The sequence below is a fragment of the Lonchura striata genome, chromosome 8 (genome assembly GCF_046129695.1).
Source record: "Lonchura striata isolate bLonStr1 chromosome 8, bLonStr1.mat, whole genome shotgun sequence".
Classification (NCBI taxonomy): domain Eukaryota; kingdom Metazoa; phylum Chordata; class Aves; order Passeriformes; family Estrildidae; genus Lonchura; species Lonchura striata.
In genome coordinates this window covers 9,849,746-9,872,002 of record NC_134610.1, presented here as the reverse complement: position 1 = coordinate 9,872,002, position 22,257 = coordinate 9,849,746, and the positions used below count along the sequence as shown (strand labels likewise).

Here is a 22,257-nt window from a genome sequence, read left to right as displayed (position 1 = left end):
ATGTCTGGGAAATCGCTCATTGCCTTCTTGTCTCTCTGTGGCAACTACACTGGCACTCTTCTTGGGTGACCCTTTAACAGCTTTCTTCCCTCTCAGTTCACGGACACGGGCTTCCAGCTTAAAGGTGGGTTCACCTACCCACTTCCTCATGTCCTCCCCCTGGTCCCGCAGAAAGAACCAGAGCTCACCACGGGGCCTGCGCTTGGGGCTTCCCTTCCCTCTGACCGGGGAAGGAGAGGACCGATCCCTTGGGCTGCCCCTAAAAGCTCGGCTGCTGCCTTGTAGGGATGAGGAAGTGCCCAGAGTTTCTTCTACATTTCGGAGCCAGGAGGACGCCATCTCTACGGTTGGTGTATCCATCTGTGGGTGGTACAGTGATACCAGGCTGCTGGAATATGATGCAGGGGCGCTTTGAACCACCTTCCTCCACATGGCCATTGTGCAATGGGCATCTTCTGGATCTTCAAGCACCCTGTCACTTTTTAGATCACTATAGATTATTTCCAGCACTGCTAATTCTCTCAGGTACTGGATACCTTCGTCTGCAGTGGTCCAGTTCCCTGGGGAGTTCACCAGATCTTCCTTAAATGGGTATCTTGCCCTCACGCTTGAGAGGAGCCGTCTCCAGAGGCTGCAAATTGCTCCTTCTTTTCCAATTCCTCTTTCAATTTCCCGATCTTTAGCAAGGGATCCCAGCTGTTGGGCTTCATGCCCTTCTAACTGCTGTCTGCCGGCCCCATTGTCCCAGCATCGAAGCAGCCAGGCAGAAATTGGCTCACCCGGCTGGCGGCTGTAATCTTTTCGCAAGTCTCGAAGTTCTGATGAGGTCAGGGACCGAGTGACTTCGGTTTCCTGTTTGATTTGCCTCACTCCTTTTGATTTCTTTGTTGAAGGACCTGCTTCTTGATCTAACCCCTCCTTTCCTACTGTTACTTCTCCTTCTTCCTCCCCTTCTTCTTCCTCCTTTACTAGTTGATGGAAAGGGTGTGTAACTTGCTTTGTCCATTTTTGTGCTTTCACTTCTGGGGTAGTTACTGTAGCTGCTGTGGTTGGAGTCCCTAACTCAGCCTTAGTGTCCTCAAATGCAGTTTGGGTTCCTGCCTCAATTACAGCCCTCTGAGAGTACAGAACAGTGGCTCGGTAGGCACAGGCCAGGCCCCAGTACAGAGCAAGAAGCCGCTGGTGTTCAGTGGGGTGGGCAAGGCACCCTTCTATCAGCTGACGGGTCAGTTTGTCAGGGTTGATTACCTGTTCAGGTGTAAAGTCCCAGGCAATGGGAGGTGATAACTGCCCTAGGAACCTGCCCAAATCCTTCCATGCACCTTGCCACCCAGGAACTGGATGCTTCAGGGCATCTTTCAGTATCTCCTCACCTAAAGTTTGTTTTCTCCTACCCCAGGATGATGCCAGATTCCATAAACTCCAGAGCATGCCAACAGTATTAGCTACTATTACTAAGAGTATTAAATGGCTTACATAAGGATCAGCAAAGACCATGGGAGCCTGCATTAAAAAAGCATTCACATCAATTACAGTCCCCAGAAAATAGCTCCCCACACACAACAAGGCCATCAGTGTAAGAGCAAAGCACAGAACCATTGTTTCTTTCAACATGTTCCCAAACTCAGCAAAATAAAGAGATAAGCAGTGCAGCTGACAGAAACTCTGTGTCCTGCACGAGAGCTTGCTACTATAACTACGATTTACTTTTTACTCCAGCATGCAATACAGATACATATATATATATATATCTATATATAAAACTGCCTTTATCTCACCCCACGTTTGGGCACCAAAAAGGACTGTAGAGTGCTGACCTTGGCCAGGCACCAGGTGCCCACTGAGCCTCTCTACTGCTCCTCTTTGCAGTGGGACACAGGAGAGATTAAGATGGAAATCAACTCATAGGTTGAGACAAGGCAGTTTACTAAAGCATGGAAAAGACAATTGAAAGTTTGCATGTGCATGAGCAAAGGGAAAAAGCCAATCTCTACTTCCCATCAGCCAGCGATGGTCAGGCTCTTCCAAGGAAGCAGGGCTTCAGCACACATAGTGGTGGCTCCAGCAGGCAAACATTGCAGAGTAACAAATGCCTCCCTGTTCCTCCTCCCTCCCTTAGCTTTTATAGCTGAGCTGACATCACACGGTATGGAATATCCCTTTGGCTAATTTGGGTCAGCTGGCCTGGCTGTGTGCCCTCCCAGGACCTTGCCCACTCCCAGCCCCTGGATGGGGAGGGAATGTTAGAGGGACAGGTCAGCTCAGCAGTAGCCAAAGCACTGGTGTGTTATCACCACCTTTTGCACTGCAAAGCACAGCACTGTGAGGGCTGCTAAGGGAAAATGAACTCTGTCTCAGTCCCAATACATTGTCCACATGACACTTCTGTTGTCAGCTGGCCCCACTGCTGGGATGGGTTTGACAAACACTTGGTACCAGCAACAATTTATATAACATTATATATATATGTGTGTGTGTGTGTGTGTGTGTGTATGTATGTATGTGTGTATGAATGTATGTATGTATTTATAACATTTTACATACACACACACACACACACACACACACACACACACACACACACACACACATAATCACAGAATCATTTAGGTTGGAAAAAACCTTCAGAGTCATTGAGTATATATTTTTAGTCTGTGCTGCCATCCAGTAGCCCTAGGAGCTGAATGCACAAAAGGAGGGTTGCTGCCTTTCTGAGCACACTGTCTAGTGTTCAAATACCTCCAAAGTGAACCATGACCTCTTCACTCCAAGAAAGAAAGGCTTAGATTAGAATCATAAAGCCATAGAAACATTTGGGTTGGAGAAAACCCTTATGCACATTGAATCCCAGTGTTACCCCAGCACTGAACAAGTCCACCACTAAACCACATCCTAAAGTGCTACATCTACTTGCCTTTTAAACACCTCCAGGTTTGTTGACTCCACCACTTCCCTGGGCATCCTATTCCAATGCTTGACAACCCTTTCAGTGAAGATATTTTTCCTAATATCCAATCTAAACCTCCCCTGATACAACTTGAAGACATTTCCTCTTGTCCTAAATAATAATTACTGGTAAGTATTTTTGCTGCTTTACTAGTGGTAATTTTAAGATGACTTGTAAAATTGAAATATAGACTTGCCACTAATATTCATTACTACTAACATGGATTTTTGCTGCTGTTGAAATATATATTTGCTTGAGCTGGTTTTAGCTAGGATAGAGTTAATTTTTTTCAGAGCAGCTAGCACAATTCAGATTTTTGCTGGAAACAGTGTTGATAATACAGAGATGTTTTAGTTACAGCTGAGCAGTGGTTACACAGATTCAAGGCCTTTTCTGCTCCTCCCCCTATGCCATCAGCGAGGATGCTGGGGGTGCACAAGGAGCTGGGAGGGGACACAGCCAGGACAGCTGACCCCACTGACCACAGGGACATCCCAGAGCATCATGCTCAGCACACACAACTGGGGGAAGAAGAAGGAAGGGGGTTCATTCACAGTCATGGCGTTTGTCTTTCCAAGCCACCGCCAGGCCTGAAGGAACTCAGTTTTCCTGGGACTGGCTGAACACCTGCCAGCCAGACTGAAGGAGTGAATTCCTTGCTTTGCTTTGCCTTTATGCAGCTTGGCTTTACTTTCGGGACTGTCTTTATCTTTACCCATGTTTTCTAACTTTTTTACTCTTCTCATTCTCTCCCCTATCCCACTGTGGCAGAGTGAGAGAATGGCTGTGTGGGGCTGAGCTGTCAGCTGGGGTTAAACCACGACAGCCTTACAGCAGTTATTTGTAGCATACACTTGTTTTGCTAATCACCAGTATGCTTGCCTTGATAATGGTGGCTTTTGTTAAAATGCAATGAAGTAATTTAGGAACTAAAGCCTCCATGTCCTTGTGCACAACAGGGTCCTGCAAGCCCATGGCTGCAACCTCTGCCCCCACCCAGGCTGGGTGATCCTGGGGCATGGCAGCTGAATGGACAAGTTTCTGATCTGCTGCATCCAGTGGACACCAGCATAAACTAGTGGGCATGCAGAAAGGGACAGGATGAATAAACTCCTGTGTCTCTGCTGTATAGTTTTGACTTCTGCAGGCTGGCAGTGGAGAGGAGAACAACAGACAATTCCAGTTTGTGTGTTCAGGTAAGAAGATGGTGCTGGGATATGCTGCTGGGTGCAGATGCAGTGAGCGACCCCAGTGTGGCATTTCCTGCAGGCAGCTTAGCGATCCTTTTCTCAACACTGCAGCTCCTTGGCTTTTCATGTGGCTGGAGAAACACAAGGTTAAATAAGTTCAAGAGTGTGGAGCATTCATCTTCCAGAGCCTGGGCTTTGCCTTCAGCTGCTGAGCACCTTCTTAGTCCACTGTAGAGGGCAATGAGCATGCAGGCAGGCATGCCTCACTCGGGCTTGTGTAACAGAGAACCATTTCACTGCATCTCCACAGCTATCAAAACAAATACTGCTGCCACTGGCCTTGACTTTTCCCAAGGAATGGTGCTGCCTCCTCCCCCAGACCAGCAGCACTGGCAAAAGGCACTGGTGAGCCCCAGCCCCAGCAACCCTGCAGCAGCAGCAGCAGCAGCCTGTCAGCTGTGGCTGGGGAACCGAGAGGAGATGATGTTGCAAGGGCATCCGGATTCCAGCTTGGCTAGACAAGCACTGACATTTTTCCATCACATTTGACCCATTGGTGCCTTCTGCTGGAGTTTTCATTCAGGAATGCTAGCTGTGGTCAGGCTGCATGTATTTACAGACACAAATAAACTGCTGCTGACCGAAATACACCACTCCCATGACTGTGCTTGGCACTCCTCTTGCAAGGGTAAAGGCAGATCTGCTTACCCAGGAACGCAAAGCCTTAGCAGTGCTTCCTTACTTTTTTTTAAAGATATAACCTTGTGGAAAAGCTGAATTTGGGTGGCTGCTCTGCACTGCCCGGTGCAGCATCACAGGCAGCACTGACAGCATCAACTCTATTAATTTCTTTTTGTACACTGGCTTAGCAGCCTGGCCTGTGGCACCCTTCCCTTGCTTATTTGGTCCCACACTGCTCCCTGCCTACTCTGCAGACCAGTCTGTTTTACAGCTGAGTCGTCTCCCTGGGCAGGGGAAGGAGGGCACTTGCAGTCCCGTCCCCAAGCCTTTTCTCTGCTTTTTCCACACTCCCTGCCCAAACCACCCCTTAGAAATGAGTCAAATCTTGGCTCCCTACAACTGCCTGGATTGCCCAGTCTCTCAGCCCTAACCCAGTGTTGTGGGAAATGCCACAGCACAAAGGTAATCTGCAAGAGTGCAAGGGAAAGGGTGGCAGGGGGGCACTGCCTGTGCCTCTCCTTTCAGAGTGCAAAGGGGTGGATTTGTTTTTGAACTGCTTGGTCCCTCACAAATGAACTGAAGCAGAAGTGTATTCACAGCATTTGCTGCTTTAGGTGGCAAAGCTGGTTTAAAGCATTCCTGCCCTTCCTTTTCCTGAGCTTTCCTTCCTGCTCCCCCTTTCTGTGCCTGGGGCAGTATGACTTGTGTGAGGCAGCCATGTGAACCAAGCTAAACTTGCTCTGTCTCCTTGTGATGATTATTTTCTGTCTGCTTTCTATTTTTTGTGTCAGTGATGAAATCTGTCTTGCCAACTTGGCACATGGCAGTGGGATAATCACAAATCCCAAATTTACCCCATGGATGCTCCTTCCCAGGTGGCAAGGTTAGTCCCAGCTATTCAAAAGGCAATTTCTCAGCCTGCAAACTTCAGCGTGGACTTCATTATGGTGTAGGAGATGTGGAGTTCTGAAGAGCTGCCCCTGTGCAGTACTCAGGCCTGTCCTGCTGCTCGTGGTGCTGCAGGAGGAGGCAGCACAGCCTCCAGCCCACCCATGGTGGGTTACATGAAGGCAGCGTTTAACCAGAGCCTGCCCCTGCACTTGTTTTCAGGATGTATCTATGCATCCTTCTCTTCTGCTAGGGTAGATTTAGTGGAATCAAGCAGGAAGACAGCATAAATTTCATTTGTTTGAGGTTTTGAGTTTTTTACCCCACTTGATCAGCACTGATGCCACCGAGGCACCACTTGCTGCCCTCCTAAAAATCCCAGTTCTGAGATATTTTTAGTATGGTCTGCTGCATTTCTTCATTTCTGCTTGTAGGCAGAGGGGGTGGGGGCATAAAGTTCTTGAAGGGGAGCTGTTTTTACTGAACAAATAAGAGCTTCTGTTTATAGAGGCAAAAGCACATAAAAAATAAATCCGGAAGGATGGGCCCATGGCCCTTTTCCAATGAGAAGAGCAAGTCAAAACAATGAACACCATTTGTTTTTGCTTTTCCCTGGCAAGCTTCCTTCAGCTGACTATTGCATGATCTGTTCAGGGTGAAGAGACAAGAAAAAAAGAAATTAAAAAAAAAAAAGGAAAAAAAATCCAGGCAGTAGCAATTGCTCCAGCTTCTCTCTCCTTCAGCGGCTCAGCCCCATCTGTGTGGGTTTAAAGCTGCAGCTGTCAGCAGGGTAACCCAAACCCCAGCTCCAGAGGAAAACAGACAGGGCTGGGGGAATAGCTTGGGGGGAAAATAAAAAAAAAAGCAAAAAACCAAAGCAAAATATACATTATGAAGCAACAACGCTGGTCTTTATCCAGGTCTCTTTCCAAAAGCTCAGGGTTCCACTGCTTTTCCAGCTGGGCTCCACTGGACCCCACAGTAACAGTCCTCTGGTAAAAAGTCAGAAATCTGGATGAGCTACTGCGTGCTCTCAGCTGCCCTCCTGTAGCCACCCAGGCTGGACACCTACTTGCACACCCTAAGGAATGGGTGTTTATATCAGTTTCCTCAGACTGAACTCCCTTTTCCTTGGGCTCCCACCAGTTTCCAATCTGTTTGACACCATTGGCTCAGAGCAGGAGCTCCCTGAGGCACTCGCTGCCCCAAGGTCAACACAAATATTAAATCAACACAATTCTGTGGCAGTCCCTACAGCTCCAGCTCCATGTTTTATAGCCATGCTTTGACTGATAAGGCTCTATTAATAAATCCATCAGGCAGCACCACTGCTGCTGGCAGGAGGAGCAAGCCCCAGTTTTGGTGGGGTCTCAGCAAAGAAACAATCCACTCTACTCACACCATCATATATGCACAACTGTTTTATTTCGGGGTTTATATAAAAAAAAATTCCTAAAGACTGCAGAGCTTTTTTATCCTAATTTTTTTACACATATGGTTCCAAGACCCTGTTTTCAAGCTAATTCCCTCTTAACAACTTGTGATGGAGTGGGTTCCCCTGATTTTTGACCTAGTCACCTTTCCTAACGGGATATGTCTAAAGCTGCAATATGGCACTTGGTTCACTTAGTTGGCAGGTTTAATACATCTGGAAAGCTGGGGTATGGAGATGCACACGGCTCAGAGTCCATCAACACAGGCAGGGACCCTGCCCTCGTATCTGTGCTTCCAGAATGAACCAGACCTTTCTCCTTACTGTGCAAATAACAGGCTTTGGTCATCGACCAGTCCCGTCGTGAGGGATTCTCATCCCTGAAGAGAATCCTGTCTTCAAGTGGGGAAGCAGCCCAGCCATTCAAGCAATTGTCCACGGCAGTGCCAGGCACTAAGACCCCTTCAGTCAACTGTACCGTTGTAAGACTTGTTGAGCTTGTTGAACGTGAACTCTACGTTATGCGTGGAAATCGGCTTTCGGTAGAGAGGGTTGGATGCCTTTGGAGAGAGGAGCAGACACAAAGAACAAAGATGAGGAACAAAGTCCGTTCCATGGTAAAAACATACCAGTTTGTTTGGTGACAGTGCTGTGCTTGGTTTTGAAGGAACTGAACACTCAAATCCAAAGGCAGTGTTGTTTAACTAGAGTTGGTCCATCAGACCACTCTCCCATCCTGCCTGCAGGCAGAGGCACCGCCCTCCAATGCTGAGTACCCCCTCAAAGCCACCCAGAACGGCTCCCTCAGAGACCTGTCTGATATGGCTGCCACCACAGTCTCCCCTACCTCCTTCATCCTCCAGCTCTGCTTGGAAATAGATGATGAAACCAAAGGCTGGGTATAGTTTTGCAAAGCATTTATAACTTGCCTAGGAGAAGGCAGTGCAAGATGCTGGACCCTGAAGGCACCACAGGGCACGGATGTCTGCATCCCTCGTTCCTGCCACCCTTCTCCATCACTGCAGAGCTGTTTTGCTGCATCCCAACAGCCCCCCATACCCCAACAGCACCCCCACCCCAGGCTCACCATTTCGTATCTGGCGCGGGAGCGTTCGCTCTGGAACCGGTCGAACTCCCGCCTGTCATGGATGGTGACGAGCAGCTTCCACAGCGCCAGCAGGATGATGCCAATCAGCACCACGCTGCCAATCACTGCCAGCACGATGGTCACAGCGCTGGGGGCTGAGCTGCAGGCTGGCAGTGGGGCAGAAAAGCTAATTAGCTCTGGTGTGAGTGTATCCCGGATCAGGTAATACCTTGTGTCACACCGTTCTTTTGAAAGTTTTACAGTTCTTCTAAAAGTCGTCTATACTTCTAATGCTTACATATTTCTACTGGAGTTCTCATGCACTGTCATGTAAACAGTGATTGTTTTGCATTCTTCTTTGTGGGAAAAGAGAATTGATAGACTGTTGGTTTGATCAGTGTGGTTGGAGAGGTAACAATTTCATCCTCCAATCCACTGTCACTTTTGGAATTCTATATATTGCGAGGTCGAAAATAAATTTCCCTCCTTTTGCTCTTTTCTCCCTCTTTTGCATCTAGCGTCTGTGTGTGAGTTATTTTGTGTCATAGTGCAAAAACTTGGACTGCAGCCACAGAGCAAGTGACCTCAGGCAGCGCTAGCAGCAGCAGCTAAATTTGAAAAAGCAATAGTGCCCTCTGAAATTGAACTGATTTTTTTTTAATTAAATAAATTCCTGGCTAGAGGCAGGTCAAAGGGACACCTCCCATGGATGTCACGTAGTAGGCTGCAGTGCCACTGTCCAACAGTGATGCAGGGTTTTAAGCCAGCTGACCCACGTGGGACACAGAGAGTTAAGGTGCCTCTGGCAAAAGCCAGCTCAGCTTCTCCCACACAGAGACAGGTGATCACTAAGGACTTTTATATAAGGACATTATCTGTCAGCTAATTAGCTGGCCTTTCAATTGCTGCAGCACAATTGAAATAGAACATGAGGAATCTCAATCTTTCCCATATTGGCCCATGCCTGAGAGGACCAGGAGCAAATCACAGGAAGGCACTGCTGGATGCTTGCCAGCTTGTCCTGCAATACCATGAGGGGTTTTCTTTGAGCAAATGCATTGAATGTGATTAAATAATGCTGGGAAGTACAGCTGTCTGCACAGCCTGTGGAGGGGAGCAGGGACATGCAGCCCTTATACTGCCTGGACCAGAAGTCCTTGGCAATGTGGAAATCCTTAGGTGGTGCAGGGCTTTCCCAGTACCCTGACTTAACCAGCAGCTGCACCAGGTGTCCCCTGCTGATGTTTTTGCTCTCAGGGGCTTTATCTCCAAATCAAGTATACATTTTTGCTACTTAAATAGGCTTCAGCTAATTCAGCTTCCTAAAGCTCTTCAGCCACTTGCTGGCAATGTTGATGGCTCAGGTGCAAGGTTTGCTCTCATAGTTCTTTTTTAGTACGTTGGGAGCATTTGGAGCTGGGTTTCATCACCATAAAACACTTCAGTTTAAATTGCCCTGCTTTTATCTGCTCACACATGCAGCCAGCCTTTCTGCAGCCCACCAGGCTCCCCAGCAGCCCATCACCTCTCCTGAAGCTGCCTGTGCTGTCAAAAAAGAAACCCAAGGGAGTTCCAACCTGGCTCCTTGAGGACGGTGAGGTTGGATTTCCCACTGGGAAGCTCCAAGTAGGTGAACTTCATGACACAATTGTTCACTGGGTAGGCGCAGAGGATCGCGTGAGGGTCATCTGTTTCTGGAACCAGATGCAAAAACCACAGGATTTTGTGTAAGTTTTTATATATTAAAAAAAATCCTAAACACTTCACAACTTTTGTACCATAATTTCTCAAAGAAATTATTCCAACAACCTCAATTTCTTAATGTAATTCCCCCCTAACAACCTGAAATGGTGCAGGTTCCCTGATTCTGAACTAGGCACCCTGTCTAACAGGCTATGTCTAAAGCTGCAATACAGCACTTGGTTGACTTAGCTGGCAGGTTCAATATTAGGAATTAGCACAGCTCTCCCCTGCAAGATAAGCAGAGCTTTCCAGGGATGCCTGGAGCAGAGGAATGGGGAGTAAGCCTGGAAAGCAGCAAAGTTTGATCTCAACTCATACAAACTGTAACTGAGCAGCATCCAGATTTATTGCTTGAGAAAATGTGGCACTTGGCAAACATCACATAGCAAACAGACTCCACCTCACACACACACATTCTTCCTTCATGTAAGTCTACTGCAATAAATGCAGTTTTCTTCTTAATTTGCTACATTTCTTGAAGAGTGGAAGGTGAAGGGAAAACAAGGGGCACTGACTCAGACAGGGCCAGCAGCAGCAGCAGCCCACGGCCAGCTTTGCTCCGGCTGTACTGAATGGTTCCAGCTGCGGAAACGGCTGAGAAGTTTGTTTTCAAAGAGTGAGACAGAAAAGGAAAATGGGAAGGGGAGGAGGGAGGGAGGGAGAAGTTGGTTGCAAGGATGATGTGTAGATAAGGGAGTTGCAAGAAATGAGAGGACTTTATACCCAGGGCCATGTGAGTGCTGTGTGTTTGTGTCTGACACACCACAGCACCAGACAGAGCCTGGCCATTGTCAGTGCTGCCTGAGGAAGGCTGCTTCACAGAAGCAATTTAAGATTAAGCAAAGCAATCACCTAAGATTTGCAGATCTAGCTTAAGAGGTGATTTCAGCAGAGGCACTGCCCTGCACAGCCAAAGCTCGTTCGATGCCCCCATTGCAGAGGCAGTGACTGGAGGGAGTTGGGGAAGCATCTCTGGCTGTGACAGGAGCACAACTCTGAACCTGGAAATAGCTTTCCACAGTTCCTGTATGTGTGCCTGTCATGCTGAAAAATGAGCACATTAATGGCCACTGCTATGCCAGCCCCTTAGCTCTCTCCTGTCTGTTTGTTTTTCCTTTCAGTGCCTTTGACCTGCATCCAGTTAAAAGATTAATACCCTCCATTTCAACAGCTGAGCTCAGATGCAGCTGCCTCTCTGGTGAGTCCTGACACATTCCTGGTGTGGACAAACCTCAGCTGTTCCTACCCTGGGACAGGAAAACCTCTTCTATCTACACAGTGGTAGCAAAGAATGGGCTGGAAAAGTGTTGATTGTTACAAAGCAAAGTACTAATTAGATTAATATAGATAATATTTCCAGGTTTCTTGACTAATGCCCTTTTCAGTTGAGCAGCAAATCTTAGTTCCTGTAGATCTAGCTGCTTTCACTCCCATCCTTGCACCGTTACTTCAGTAAAAGATACAGTGATTAAAGTCTCAATAGTAATGATTTCTGTTTATCTTCACTAGGTTTCTGAGGTCTCATATCAACAGAGAGAGGTGTGAGGGCTCCATTGAGTTTTCAGCAGATGTGTGCCGCTGCCAGGTTCAGCTCGGAGTAGGACCTGTCATGCTCCTCTCATGCTGCAAGCTCTTCTCTGGAACTGCCAGGAATGCAAAGGTAATACTGCAGAACTGAAGGAGATCCTTGCAGAGTCCAAAGCAAGTCATACAAGCCTCCCATGAGGCAGCCTTGTGGCTCGTGAGTCCAATGACCGAGGCCTCTGCTGTACAAAGCTTTGAAGCCCTGACTGTGTCATATCCAGAGTCAAAAGGCAGCTGGGATGTTCAAGGCTATGTTCATTGCAATTTGATATTTAAAAAGGTCCCATCCTCCTCTGCCATACAGACCTATGTATCCTCTGACGAATATCAGCATTCTGCCTTTCAGCAGGGTCTTGTAACATGTGCTAAATTGTACAAAAGCACTTGAAAACCAGGATTTGGCAAAGTCTCCCTGTGAGGAAGTCCATAGTCCATAAGAACTTTCTTTAGTAATATTTTGCTTTTTCTCTTTCTCTAGCATCCCAGATCTCCAACCCACAAAGTGCCTTGAGCTCCCATTGTATGCAATCTGACATCAGCAATTCAACAGAAGCATAGACATAATTCCCAAAAATGTCTTAAAGCAGAAGTCTGGCTGATTTTCCTCTGAAAGCCATGTAGGAGGCTGAAAAACTACAGCCCAGCCTCACCTTCCAGGGAGCAGGCAGAACAAAAGCTGACTTTGGCACAGTACACTAACCAGGCAGGAGGCATGAGCTTTGATTTCCAATATTTGCTGGCCAGACAGGCATTAGAAAGGAGCTTTGCATGTTTTGTATTTCCAAATCTCTCTCAGGATGCTGGTGCAGGTGCACTCCCTGCTAAACTGCACGGTGAATGGAGAGAATGAGAGCAAGTGTCCCAAAGGGAAGGGTAGGAAACACCACTGGTCATAATTTAAAAGTGGGGCACTGGATGTGAGAGGAGTCAATGGGAAAAACATCACCTGCAGACAGCTTAGGACGAAGTGAGTGAAAGGCTAAGCAAGGTATGGGACTCCCACCTCTATAAACTAAGGAAGAGGAGGAAATGCCAGATGCAGACAGTAATTTATCCCTGCTTGATCTCCATGCTCCCTCCAAGAGACATTGCTAAGGCCAAGGTCAGGACTGTGATTAAATCTGTCACAACTCTGGATCCCCTCTACTCCCCAAAACAGCAAACAGGGACTCCCAGAACGTATCTTGAAAAGAGTGGGGAGAAAGTCATCTGCTGAGGATGCACATGTGGGGTGACCTCTAGAAGAGGACACAAAGGGCAGGAGATTGCAAGGGGGACTTGCAGCAGTCAATTCCACCAAAGCAGAACTCATTTTCAAAACAGCTTTTCTTTCTCTTACAAGCTCACTTCTTCCAAGAGAAGATTAGAAAATACCTTTTCTTGAGTGATACTTTGTCCCTTTGCACTCTCTCACAAGTCAGCTCATCTGTCTCATGTGACCTTACCCCACTCTCTTTGCACTGGCACTAGTGGTTAGATGTTAGTTAAAATCAAAGTTTTTACTTGAGTATGGATTATAGCCCAGAGAGAGCATCACACATGCCACACATAACGTATACATACTACCCACACACACACATTTCTTAACATCAGGTGCTCCCTGAAGCTTTCTTTGCAGATATGTCTTAGTCTGGTTGAGAAGAGTTCCATGCCACAGTCACTGGCTCCCACCACCTGCAGTCCTGCTGCTGCCAACTTACCAAGAACATCCACAGTGGTGATGATCTCATCCTTGCAGTGCTTTTGGCAGGTTTGGTTATCAGCCAGTCTACCTGAGTTAAACAGCTTGCATTCAATGCAATCCCTGCAGGAACACACACAGAGGGGAAGATTAAGCACATGTCAGAAACTGCATGAACACAGGGATTCAGCCCTTGGGAAGGGACTTCCTCGTGCTGGTCTGGAGACTGCACATCTGCACCACAAGGGAGGAGCAGCTTCAGGGCCAGGCATCTCCATTGCAAGGATGGATTTATTCTAGGATTTGATGAAAGTGCAAAGCAGCTTGTATGTTTGAGGTCTGTTTGCCCTTTAGATGTCAGGAGCTACACATCAGCTACTCCAGAATCCATCCTGCCTGAGATCAAGGCAGGCAGTCCTGCTGCTCTGTGCTAGTCTGAGGCTGATGCCTGGGGCACCTTCATCACTGTGAGGCGGGGGCAGTGATTCTGATTCCAGTCTTCCCCTCCTCTGCAGCTCACAGCTCTCTGCACCCAGACATCTACAGCTCAGAGTGCAGCAAAACTGGGGTTGCCAGCCTTTCCTGCAGAGTGAGACAGCAGCAGAAATGAACAGGGACATGAGTCTCCATGAGCACTAGGGCAACAAGACTTATTGCTGCTCTGCCTAGGTCACTGTCAGGGTGTTTAGCGTGGGCTCCTAGCAGCAGTAGGCTTGCTTGGAGCTGATCACACAAAGCAGAAGTAATTCCTTAGCTGAAAAGTCTCCCGGAAACCAAAGAGCTGCCCTTCCCACCAGCCAGAAATCCCTCCTGAGCTGCCTGTGAGTACCTTTTAGTGCTACAGACACCTGGGCAGGTGGGACACTTCTCACAGGTCTCCCCGAAAGCTCCTGGCTCGGTGCACTGACACTTCCCACAGACGCAGGCACCCCGGCCGCTGCACATCTGCCCATCACTGGAAACACAGCTGTCCATCTCCGTGGAGCAGTTGCAGTTGTCCCCGATGAACCCAGCGTGGCACTTGCACTCCCCACAGTGACACTCCCCGTGACCTGAAGGTAAGAGCAGGGGAGAGGTGTTAGCAGAATGTGGGGCCACCAGTGCACGCTGTGGTTGGGAGGGACCAGCAGCCCAGCAGGAAGAGCTGCCAGGGAGACCTTACTTGGCAGGGCAACAAACAAATGCTGATGGGAAACACTTAAATATCAAATTAATATCAACATTCAGCAGCAAAAAATACATGTTCTTCCAGCTTCCCTCTATAGTTGCTCAAGACAACAAGGAGGCACTTCCCCCTTCCTACTTTTGTATGAAATAATTTCTTTCTCTGTCTACATTAAGAGATATTAAGATGGAAATGGAGTACTGCTTCCTTGCTGGTTTTGAGCCCAGAGTGTAGCAGCAAAATGTCTAGCAGGTTGCCCATCTCATAAAGTATTTACTTGCCTTTCTTCTTAACAGTTTTACTTAAGAAGTTTTCCTAAAACCTTGAAAAAAATATCAACAAGCACGATTTCCTGTGTCCAAACAAGAGCTCTGTGCCCCAGCCAGAGCCACAAAGGTTGTTGGGACTAGCTGAGTACCCCCCAGGGAGTAGCTCAGAGCAGCTCACAGCAGAAATAGATGATGAAACCAATCCAGTAAGGGCTCTCCTCCACTGAAGCATCCCCTTGGAGCTACAGGGTTTAGTGAAGGGCTGAGGAAGTCAACAGGCTCCAGGGCTTGTCAGTGACAGTAAGTGGAGGGGCTGTCCACTGAGCAGTTGGTTTCAGGGAGGCATCCATCTGCTGGAGACTGCTTGAATTCTTCCCTGGCCAGTCCCTAGGAGGAGGGATGCCTTCACAGGCACAATTTATCGAGTCTGTATATCGGGCTTGTATACAAGGCTCATCAGCAACCTAATTACAGCTCAGCTTTTCCACTAGAAAGAGCCTCAAGCACCCCAGACATGATAAATTATATACACACTCCTTTCATTGACACAAACCCGTGGATCTCCCTGCCTCTCCCACTGTGCCAAGATTACCAGAGGCTGTGGATTGCCAAGACAGATACCATGCCAAAAGTCACAGGAGCACCTTCTATTTTACTGGGCATCTCATATATCCCAAACACATCACAAGTTGTCCTTCTACAGCCTCTCCTGCACTCCCAAGATTTGCTTTGGATCCAGCCTGCATATTCAAACATTACTGGACAAAGGAGATTATGTTTATAAGATCTCTAGAGGTGACCTCCTTCTGTGCCTACATCTGATGGAGATTAAAATCCCTTGCTCTGCTTGCCTTCACAATGACAGCCTTGCCCTTTCCTCAGACAGAAAGCTCCGGGTTTGAGCCCATGGGCTCAGCTACATCCACAGCTGCCGCTGTTTGGGGGGCAGCTGCAGACTAGGGGACTTCTAGGACCATCACTTCACAAGCAAACCAAATAGGGTGTCTGGCTTTTATTCACAATTAATTCAGGTGATTTGGCTTTCACACACAGCAGGTTTTGTGCCTCCATGGCAATGCAAGTGTCCAAATTAGCTATAAACTATGGTTTTGATAAATGGCACTATTTCAAGGTATCCAAAGCAGCCAGCGATTAGTAAATGTGCTCAGGCTTGAATTTGAACTGTGAGGACCAGGAGAAGCAAACTGATGGAATTCATATCACCCCTCAGTTCTCCTAGCACAAGATGTGAATCCAGAGGAAATCTGTCTCTGGACCATTAAATGGTTCCATTTTTAAAAGCATCAGTGCTAGGTCACAGGAGGCTAGAAAGACTGCACATCCCTTCCAGCCCTGGCAGGCTGGAGGTGGAGCCTGAAATTACTGTTTAGAGAAGGGAAATGGTCATTTGCAAATAATGCATCCTATTAAACCACTGTGATTGGAAAACTTAAGGAACAACATCTTAAAGGATGTAGTTTTGTTTGATGGGGATGAAGAAAAAGCCATTCTGTATGAGGGTGACTAAGTGTGGGGTGTGAGCTTAAAATGTCAAAACATGTTGACACGTGTTTCCTGCCTTGGCCACACTGGCTTAGTGTGCAGGATGTCACTGGCTGAAGCTCATCATGGTCAATGAGCCAAGAGCAGGAATTTCCATCTTGACCTTCAACGGCAAAGATGTCACAGTCTCCACTGCCTCCATCAGCTTGAAAGAGTGGCCACTCCTTCAAGCACCATGAGCTACACTTCTGGTGCCATCCATCTCCACACAGCCCAAAGACTGGAGAAACTCAGTGAATGAGAAACATTTGTTTTTCATATGGGCACAATAAGAGTCCCACTTCTCAACATCGACCTGGAGCACCAGAGGTGGGAAAACATTCCATCCTCTCACTAGGGACACAAACTGAGAGGAGTCCCAAGGCAATGAGGCTTTTGGTGACAGTGACCCAGAGCTGTGTTTGCAGTGTTACCAGTACTCCCATGCTGCAGCACAGTGTGCTGTTGTTCCCAGTCCCAGCTCTCCCACGGTCACACACACTGCTGATGTGGCTAAGCACTCTCTGTGCCATCGTGCCTGCAGGAAACCTTCCACCACTGTGCCCATGATGAACCACGTTTCACTTCCCAGTTTCATTTCTGCGGCAATGTGTCCTCTAGGAGGATGTGTTTCAAGACACCTCTGCACCAGCAGCAGTCCTGTGGTGCAGGGCATCACCCTGGACTTTAACCCCCTTGAACCCTTTGAGTTTGTACATTCTCTGTTACAGCTGGTTTGTGAAGCCAAAATACATTAATTATGTCCTCCAAACATAATAAAAGATGTTTTCCTCTGTTTCCATATTCAAAATGAGACGAGCTTAGAAGTTTAAAAGATCCATATCTGACTAGGAAATGAAATGCTCCCCCTGAATTTGCTAACATTCTTTGCAGTCAGCTCCTGATCTTCAGGGTGGAGCTAACACGAAACACATGTCAGGAGGCTGCAGAAACCTGCTGGGAGGGTGTGCAGAGGACAGTAATGCTGCTGTGGGGGAGAGCAGTCCCAGACTGAGCTTTACTAGCCTGGGATCCATGCGGGCAGGAGCCACGGGGTGCGCTGCTCCCAAGGACACCACCAGAGTGGGCTGAGACTCACAGCCCTGCTGGTGTCTCCCCATCCCAGAACACATCCCCATCCCACTGCTGTGCCCTGGCTGGGCTGCACATCTCGCTGTCACTCAGGCAGCTTTTACCAGGACATCCAACCAGCCTCATTTCACCCAGCTGCCCCCCAGGATGGCAGCCACAGCCCAAATCCTCCCTGTCCCTAGCATGGCACTGCACAAATCCGGCTTGACACCCCCACACCAGCGTTGTTCTTGCTGTTCCCAAGCAGGGTCATTCCCAAACTGGGATAGCAGCTTCTGGCAGAAGCTTCCAGCCTCTGACCCTGATTTCATCCCAGGCTCCTGAGAGCAAGCTGTGACCCTGCTCAGCAGGACAGCCCCTCTGCCCTCCATGATAACTGCACCTTTTGGCAACTGCACCAAGAGGTCTGAAACTCAGTGCACTAAAAGCTCTTTCACTGGGGCCTTTCATAGAAGGTGGTTTTTCCTAAAGCTTCGTACTTCTGGGGACGATAAAGTCATGCAAAAAAGCTTTCTTTTGAAAGAAAAAACATGATCCTAGTTTTTATGGAGAGGTAGAAAAGGTTTGAAAACAAGCTTCCTCCAACATTCCTTTTTTCCCCATCTTCTAGAACATTAAACTGATGTGCCTAACATACAAGAAAAACAAGTCATGATTTTTAAGCCAGTTTAGTGGTTTCTGAGCACTCAGGAGGAGAAAGATCATACTGTATTTTGTTTCCATTAAATCAAGCCACTTATTTTTGTGCCTCTGTGCTCACATCCAGACTTTGGGTCAGGATCTCCGAAAGGCTGCGCTTTTGTCATTTTTGGTTATTTGAACAACTAGTCTGAAATAGGAAAAAACCCACAGGAAAAACACCTACGAGAAATGAGTTACAGCAAGCAATTTCCAGATTCTCCAGTGTCATATCCCTTTAACAAGCCCTGGCTGCTTCTTCACCCAGAGAGCCCCAGTGAAGAAGGGGTCCACAACCATGAATCAAAAACATCTGCTTATGAGAGAAGTCAAACCCTACAGACACAGGGCACTGCTTGGGCACCAGTTTTATACCAGACTGGCCAATCTCTCAGCAAAAGTGCTTGATGTTTTGGGGAGAGGCTCTGTGAACAGCACATTTTGAGTGGGAGGAAGAAGGGCAGCAGAAAAGGCTTGGAACACTTAGAAAACATAGGCCTTTTCATTTGGGAGAGGGCTAGGGTGAGACACAGTGCCTGCCCAGGCAAATAAATCATCAACTTCCCTAGTAATTTCTTTCCATGGCTCAAAGCAGGCAGTGCTGCACATCAAGAGGCTAGGCCAGGCCAGGCAGCCTGCCCAGGGCACAGCTCAGGCCCACAGCACTGCCAGATGGTCAGCACCCACAGGGACTTGGAGAGAGCTCCAGACATTTGAAACAGCAGGGATGGGTTTAGGATCCACCCCCTGGGTCATGCCAGTCCAGCAGCGAAAACAAGGGTGGCGGGTTGGCAGGAGCATCCCCAGCATAACAACCTCCTTGTGCTGAGGAGGCTTCTACACCAACACAGACAGACAAATGCCAAGGGCCTGAGGGTTCTGTGTAACCTGAAATTCATCCAAATGCCTCCACACCGGGAGAGAGCTTGCCCACACTCATTTATCCAAAATACAACACCGAAGCAGCAAAACCAACACTAAGAGGTTAGCAAGAAGTAAATAGTGCTTTTCTGAATGTTATTTACAGCAGATACCATGGGTCTGTGCACCTTCCCATTGCAATGGATGTTTATATCTTGAGCATATGGGTTTACCAAGATTTCATCCCAGCACTGGGCTCACCAATCATCAAAAATAGCACCGGACATGCAGACTAATGACCAAAGGTGAAGGAATAAATGCAGGCTTGAGCTGCTAATTCAGCCATGGCTACCACAAGCCAGCTGGACATTACTGCCAGCATCCCCCACAGTGCAGCACTGCCATTACAAAAACCTCCTCAGCACTCCAGTTTCTCACTCACTTGGGAATTTCTGGGTTCAGTGAGAACTGGACAAGGAGGACATGGTTTTGGAAACTGCTGTTTCTTGAAGGCAGCTGAAAGCTATCCGGGGTAGGAGGATTTCCTGTGGCAGCCCTGGCCAGCCTTTCCTCATTTTCCTTCTCTCTGCTAAAGAAGTGGACCTGAAACACAACCACGAGATACAGCTGATGATCCATCAGAAAGCCAAACTAGGCAGTGAGAAGTCATTTCCTGAAAGAGATCTAAAGCTGCATTTCTTAAAATAAAGCCTTCCTCTTTTTTTTTTTTTTTTTTTTTTTTTTTTTTTTTTTTTTTTTTTTTTTTGCATAAGCTCAGCACTCCACAAATCTTTGACTTCTACTTACATTAGCTCCTCAGCCAAGCCTGCCACATGTGGCCTTTTGGATAGAGACCCAGAGCTGGGAATTGGAGCTTTCAGGTCCTGCTGCCAACTCTGTTACTGATGCAGGGAGAGCTATGGGGCAAGGGCTGGTGCCAGATCCTCCCAGAGGCACAGAGTTTCATCCTCAGTGGGGGCAGTTAGGATGGATGTGCTGTTCTCCTTTGAGCTGTGGGTCCAAATACCATCCCACCACTCTGGGCACGTGCTCATCCTTGGCTTTGTTACCCCCTAAGTACCTGACATGCAAAGCAGTGCTGAACTGCCAACAATTCTTATTATTCCTTAAGCCAGATCAGAAGGGGGTGGTGTGTGTGAATCCTCTGGGGTTTTTGCACCTGCTGTGTCTCACTCCAAAGCTCTAACTCAAGGCCACTGACCCTTCCTATCAACCTCCATCTGTCCACATGCAGGTGTTCATTGGGTCTGCCACAGTACACAGCAACACCTCTCCCACAGCAGTGCTCCTCTCTCCACCAGCTCTCCAGCCCCTCACAGACTTGTTCACAGATTAAACCCCCCTGAATGCAGATCTATCCATTTGTTTCCTTTCTCCCCCAAAAAGCCTGACAAATAAAGCTGCTTGAAAAAAAAAACAAAACATTTTCCACTTGGCCCTGCCAATGCTGCCCAGATACCACCAATACCCATGGTCAGGTCAGAGCCAGGAGCTTCTCCCCCACTTAGAAACTTCCTGGCCTGTCTCTGCTCAGATCTGCTTATACAACTCTGAACTTCAGCTTTAGTCACTATGAATGCTCTGGAAGATTTGGAAACACGAGGGGACATATGGCAAACATGCAGTTGCTGAAATGCATAGAAAGGGTTTAAGAAAAGCTTAAGTGTTGCAACTCTTCCACCAACATGATGCCTGCAGGAAGGATAAGCTTCATCCTTCTGCTCTGACACCTGAGCTGACTCCTACCAGCTAGCTCCTACCACCCAAAAAACCTCCAGATATATTCTTAAAATAAAACTTGTCTCCAAAAACAAAGCGGCATGATCCCAAATCTCTAATCTCCAGGGGAAAAAAAAATGGACACTTCAGGTCCATCCTTCAAATAAAAAGCAGTTTAATTCCCATCCTGCTGAAGCACAAGTGGGTTGAATATCCCTTCTGCTGGGCTTTGATGAGAGGAGTGGGCTCTTGAGAGATTCTTCCTCTGCAAAATGCAGTGCCTTAGAAGACCTGCCCAGTGCTGTGTTTGGATGCAAATATATCATTTGGTGCAAGTTCACCAAAGGTCCAAGTTTTTGTAACAGATTTCTCCCTCAACAAAGTTCCTGGAAAATGTCAGAATATCACTCAAAGTAAGACAGAGGAAAGAAAAAGAAGAAAGAATGAACACACAGGTTGTGCTGCACTTCCCTTTCAGGTCAATTATCTAAACTCCATTTTTTAAAATTAAACTGAGCAAAATACACAGATTGTCAGTGCATGTCAACAAGAAATGCAGAGACCCAGAATTCCACTCACCTGCTGGTCTGAAGCTTTCATCTGCCTTTAAGCCCCAAATACAATGTTCATTTTCAAATGTGCATTTCTGTCAATGACTATCACCAGAGACCAAATTCAGACACCAAACTCACCGAGATGCTGGCCAGTAGAGCAATTAAAGTGAGTTTGTCCTAAGACCATCTAAGCTTTATTTTCTAAGTTCACCTTGGGTTTTTTGGAGCTTTCTATGGGGGTTTTTGGCCCTGGGAGGGGCAGCTGCACAGGACAGGGGGTTTGGGTACGTGCACACATCTTCAGGTGACGCCTCCAGTTGCAACCCACAGGTTGTACCACTTTAAGAGCAGAGCCCCAAAGACAGAGCTCTGGCTCCCATAAAGACGTCAAAGACATCACTCGTGTATTCTTTAATTCTGCCCGGGCATTTAATGGCTCATTAGCATGCGTTCACACTTGCTAAAGGTCCGCTCAGGGACAAGGAGAAAGCCAGTGAAAAGAGGCAGGAACAGCAGCGCTCTGTGCGGGCTGGCCCTCAAGGAGCTGCTGCCAGATTTGGGAGAGCTGCAAGGCTTGGACAGCAGTAAGAGCCTGGGCAGGGAGAAAGGAGGGGTAACAAAGGGCAGCTTTGCCCTTTTGTGCCAGGAATAGAGACTCTGGGAGAGCAGTACTCCATACATACAATGGGGAGAGAATGTCCAGCCTAGCTGCTGTTTCAGTGAAAAGCCACCACAAAGCCCTGGTGTGAGCAAGGTGGGGCAGGCAGGGTATGCCTGATGCCAGGAACGCCAGGGAACAAAAGGAATAAACACAGGACTGAGCACTAACACGAATTGAATCATCATTTGTGTTCCTGTGAGAAATCCATACAAAGATCATCAAATATCTCAAGCTGGAAGGGACCCATTAGGACCACAGAGTCCAACCCCAATAGAGTCCAATAATCAATAATATTTACCAGGTTACAATGTAATGCTAATGCCTGGTGGTGTAATAACAAATACTGCATTTAACTGTTGTGAAAGAAATCTAGAGGAGCATATCTATGGAATACAGAGTATCCTAGCTAAGAAACATCCACCTGCAGCCACCTCTGACCTGAAGCACAGCACGGGGGTCGTT

General features: G+C 47.6%; 1 protein-coding gene across 1 annotated transcript in view; it reads right to left on the bottom strand.

The window, feature by feature from the left end:
• Positions 1-7,112: 7,112 nt before the first annotated feature.
• The window catches only part of ITGB5 (integrin subunit beta 5), a 58,036-nt gene continuing 42,891 nt past the window's right edge, over positions 7,113-22,257 (bottom strand). The window contains exons 11-15 of the mRNA XM_021526045.2: positions 14,063-14,285; positions 13,253-13,356; positions 9,803-9,919; positions 8,226-8,392; positions 7,113-7,698 (exon numbers count right to left, since the gene is read on the bottom strand). Coding sequence (XP_021381720.2) covers positions 7,603-7,698; positions 8,226-8,392; positions 9,803-9,919; positions 13,253-13,356; positions 14,063-14,285 — 707 coding nt within the window. The 3' untranslated portion in view covers positions 7,113-7,602. The remainder of the gene's footprint in view (positions 7,699-8,225; positions 8,393-9,802; positions 9,920-13,252; positions 13,357-14,062; positions 14,286-22,257) is intronic.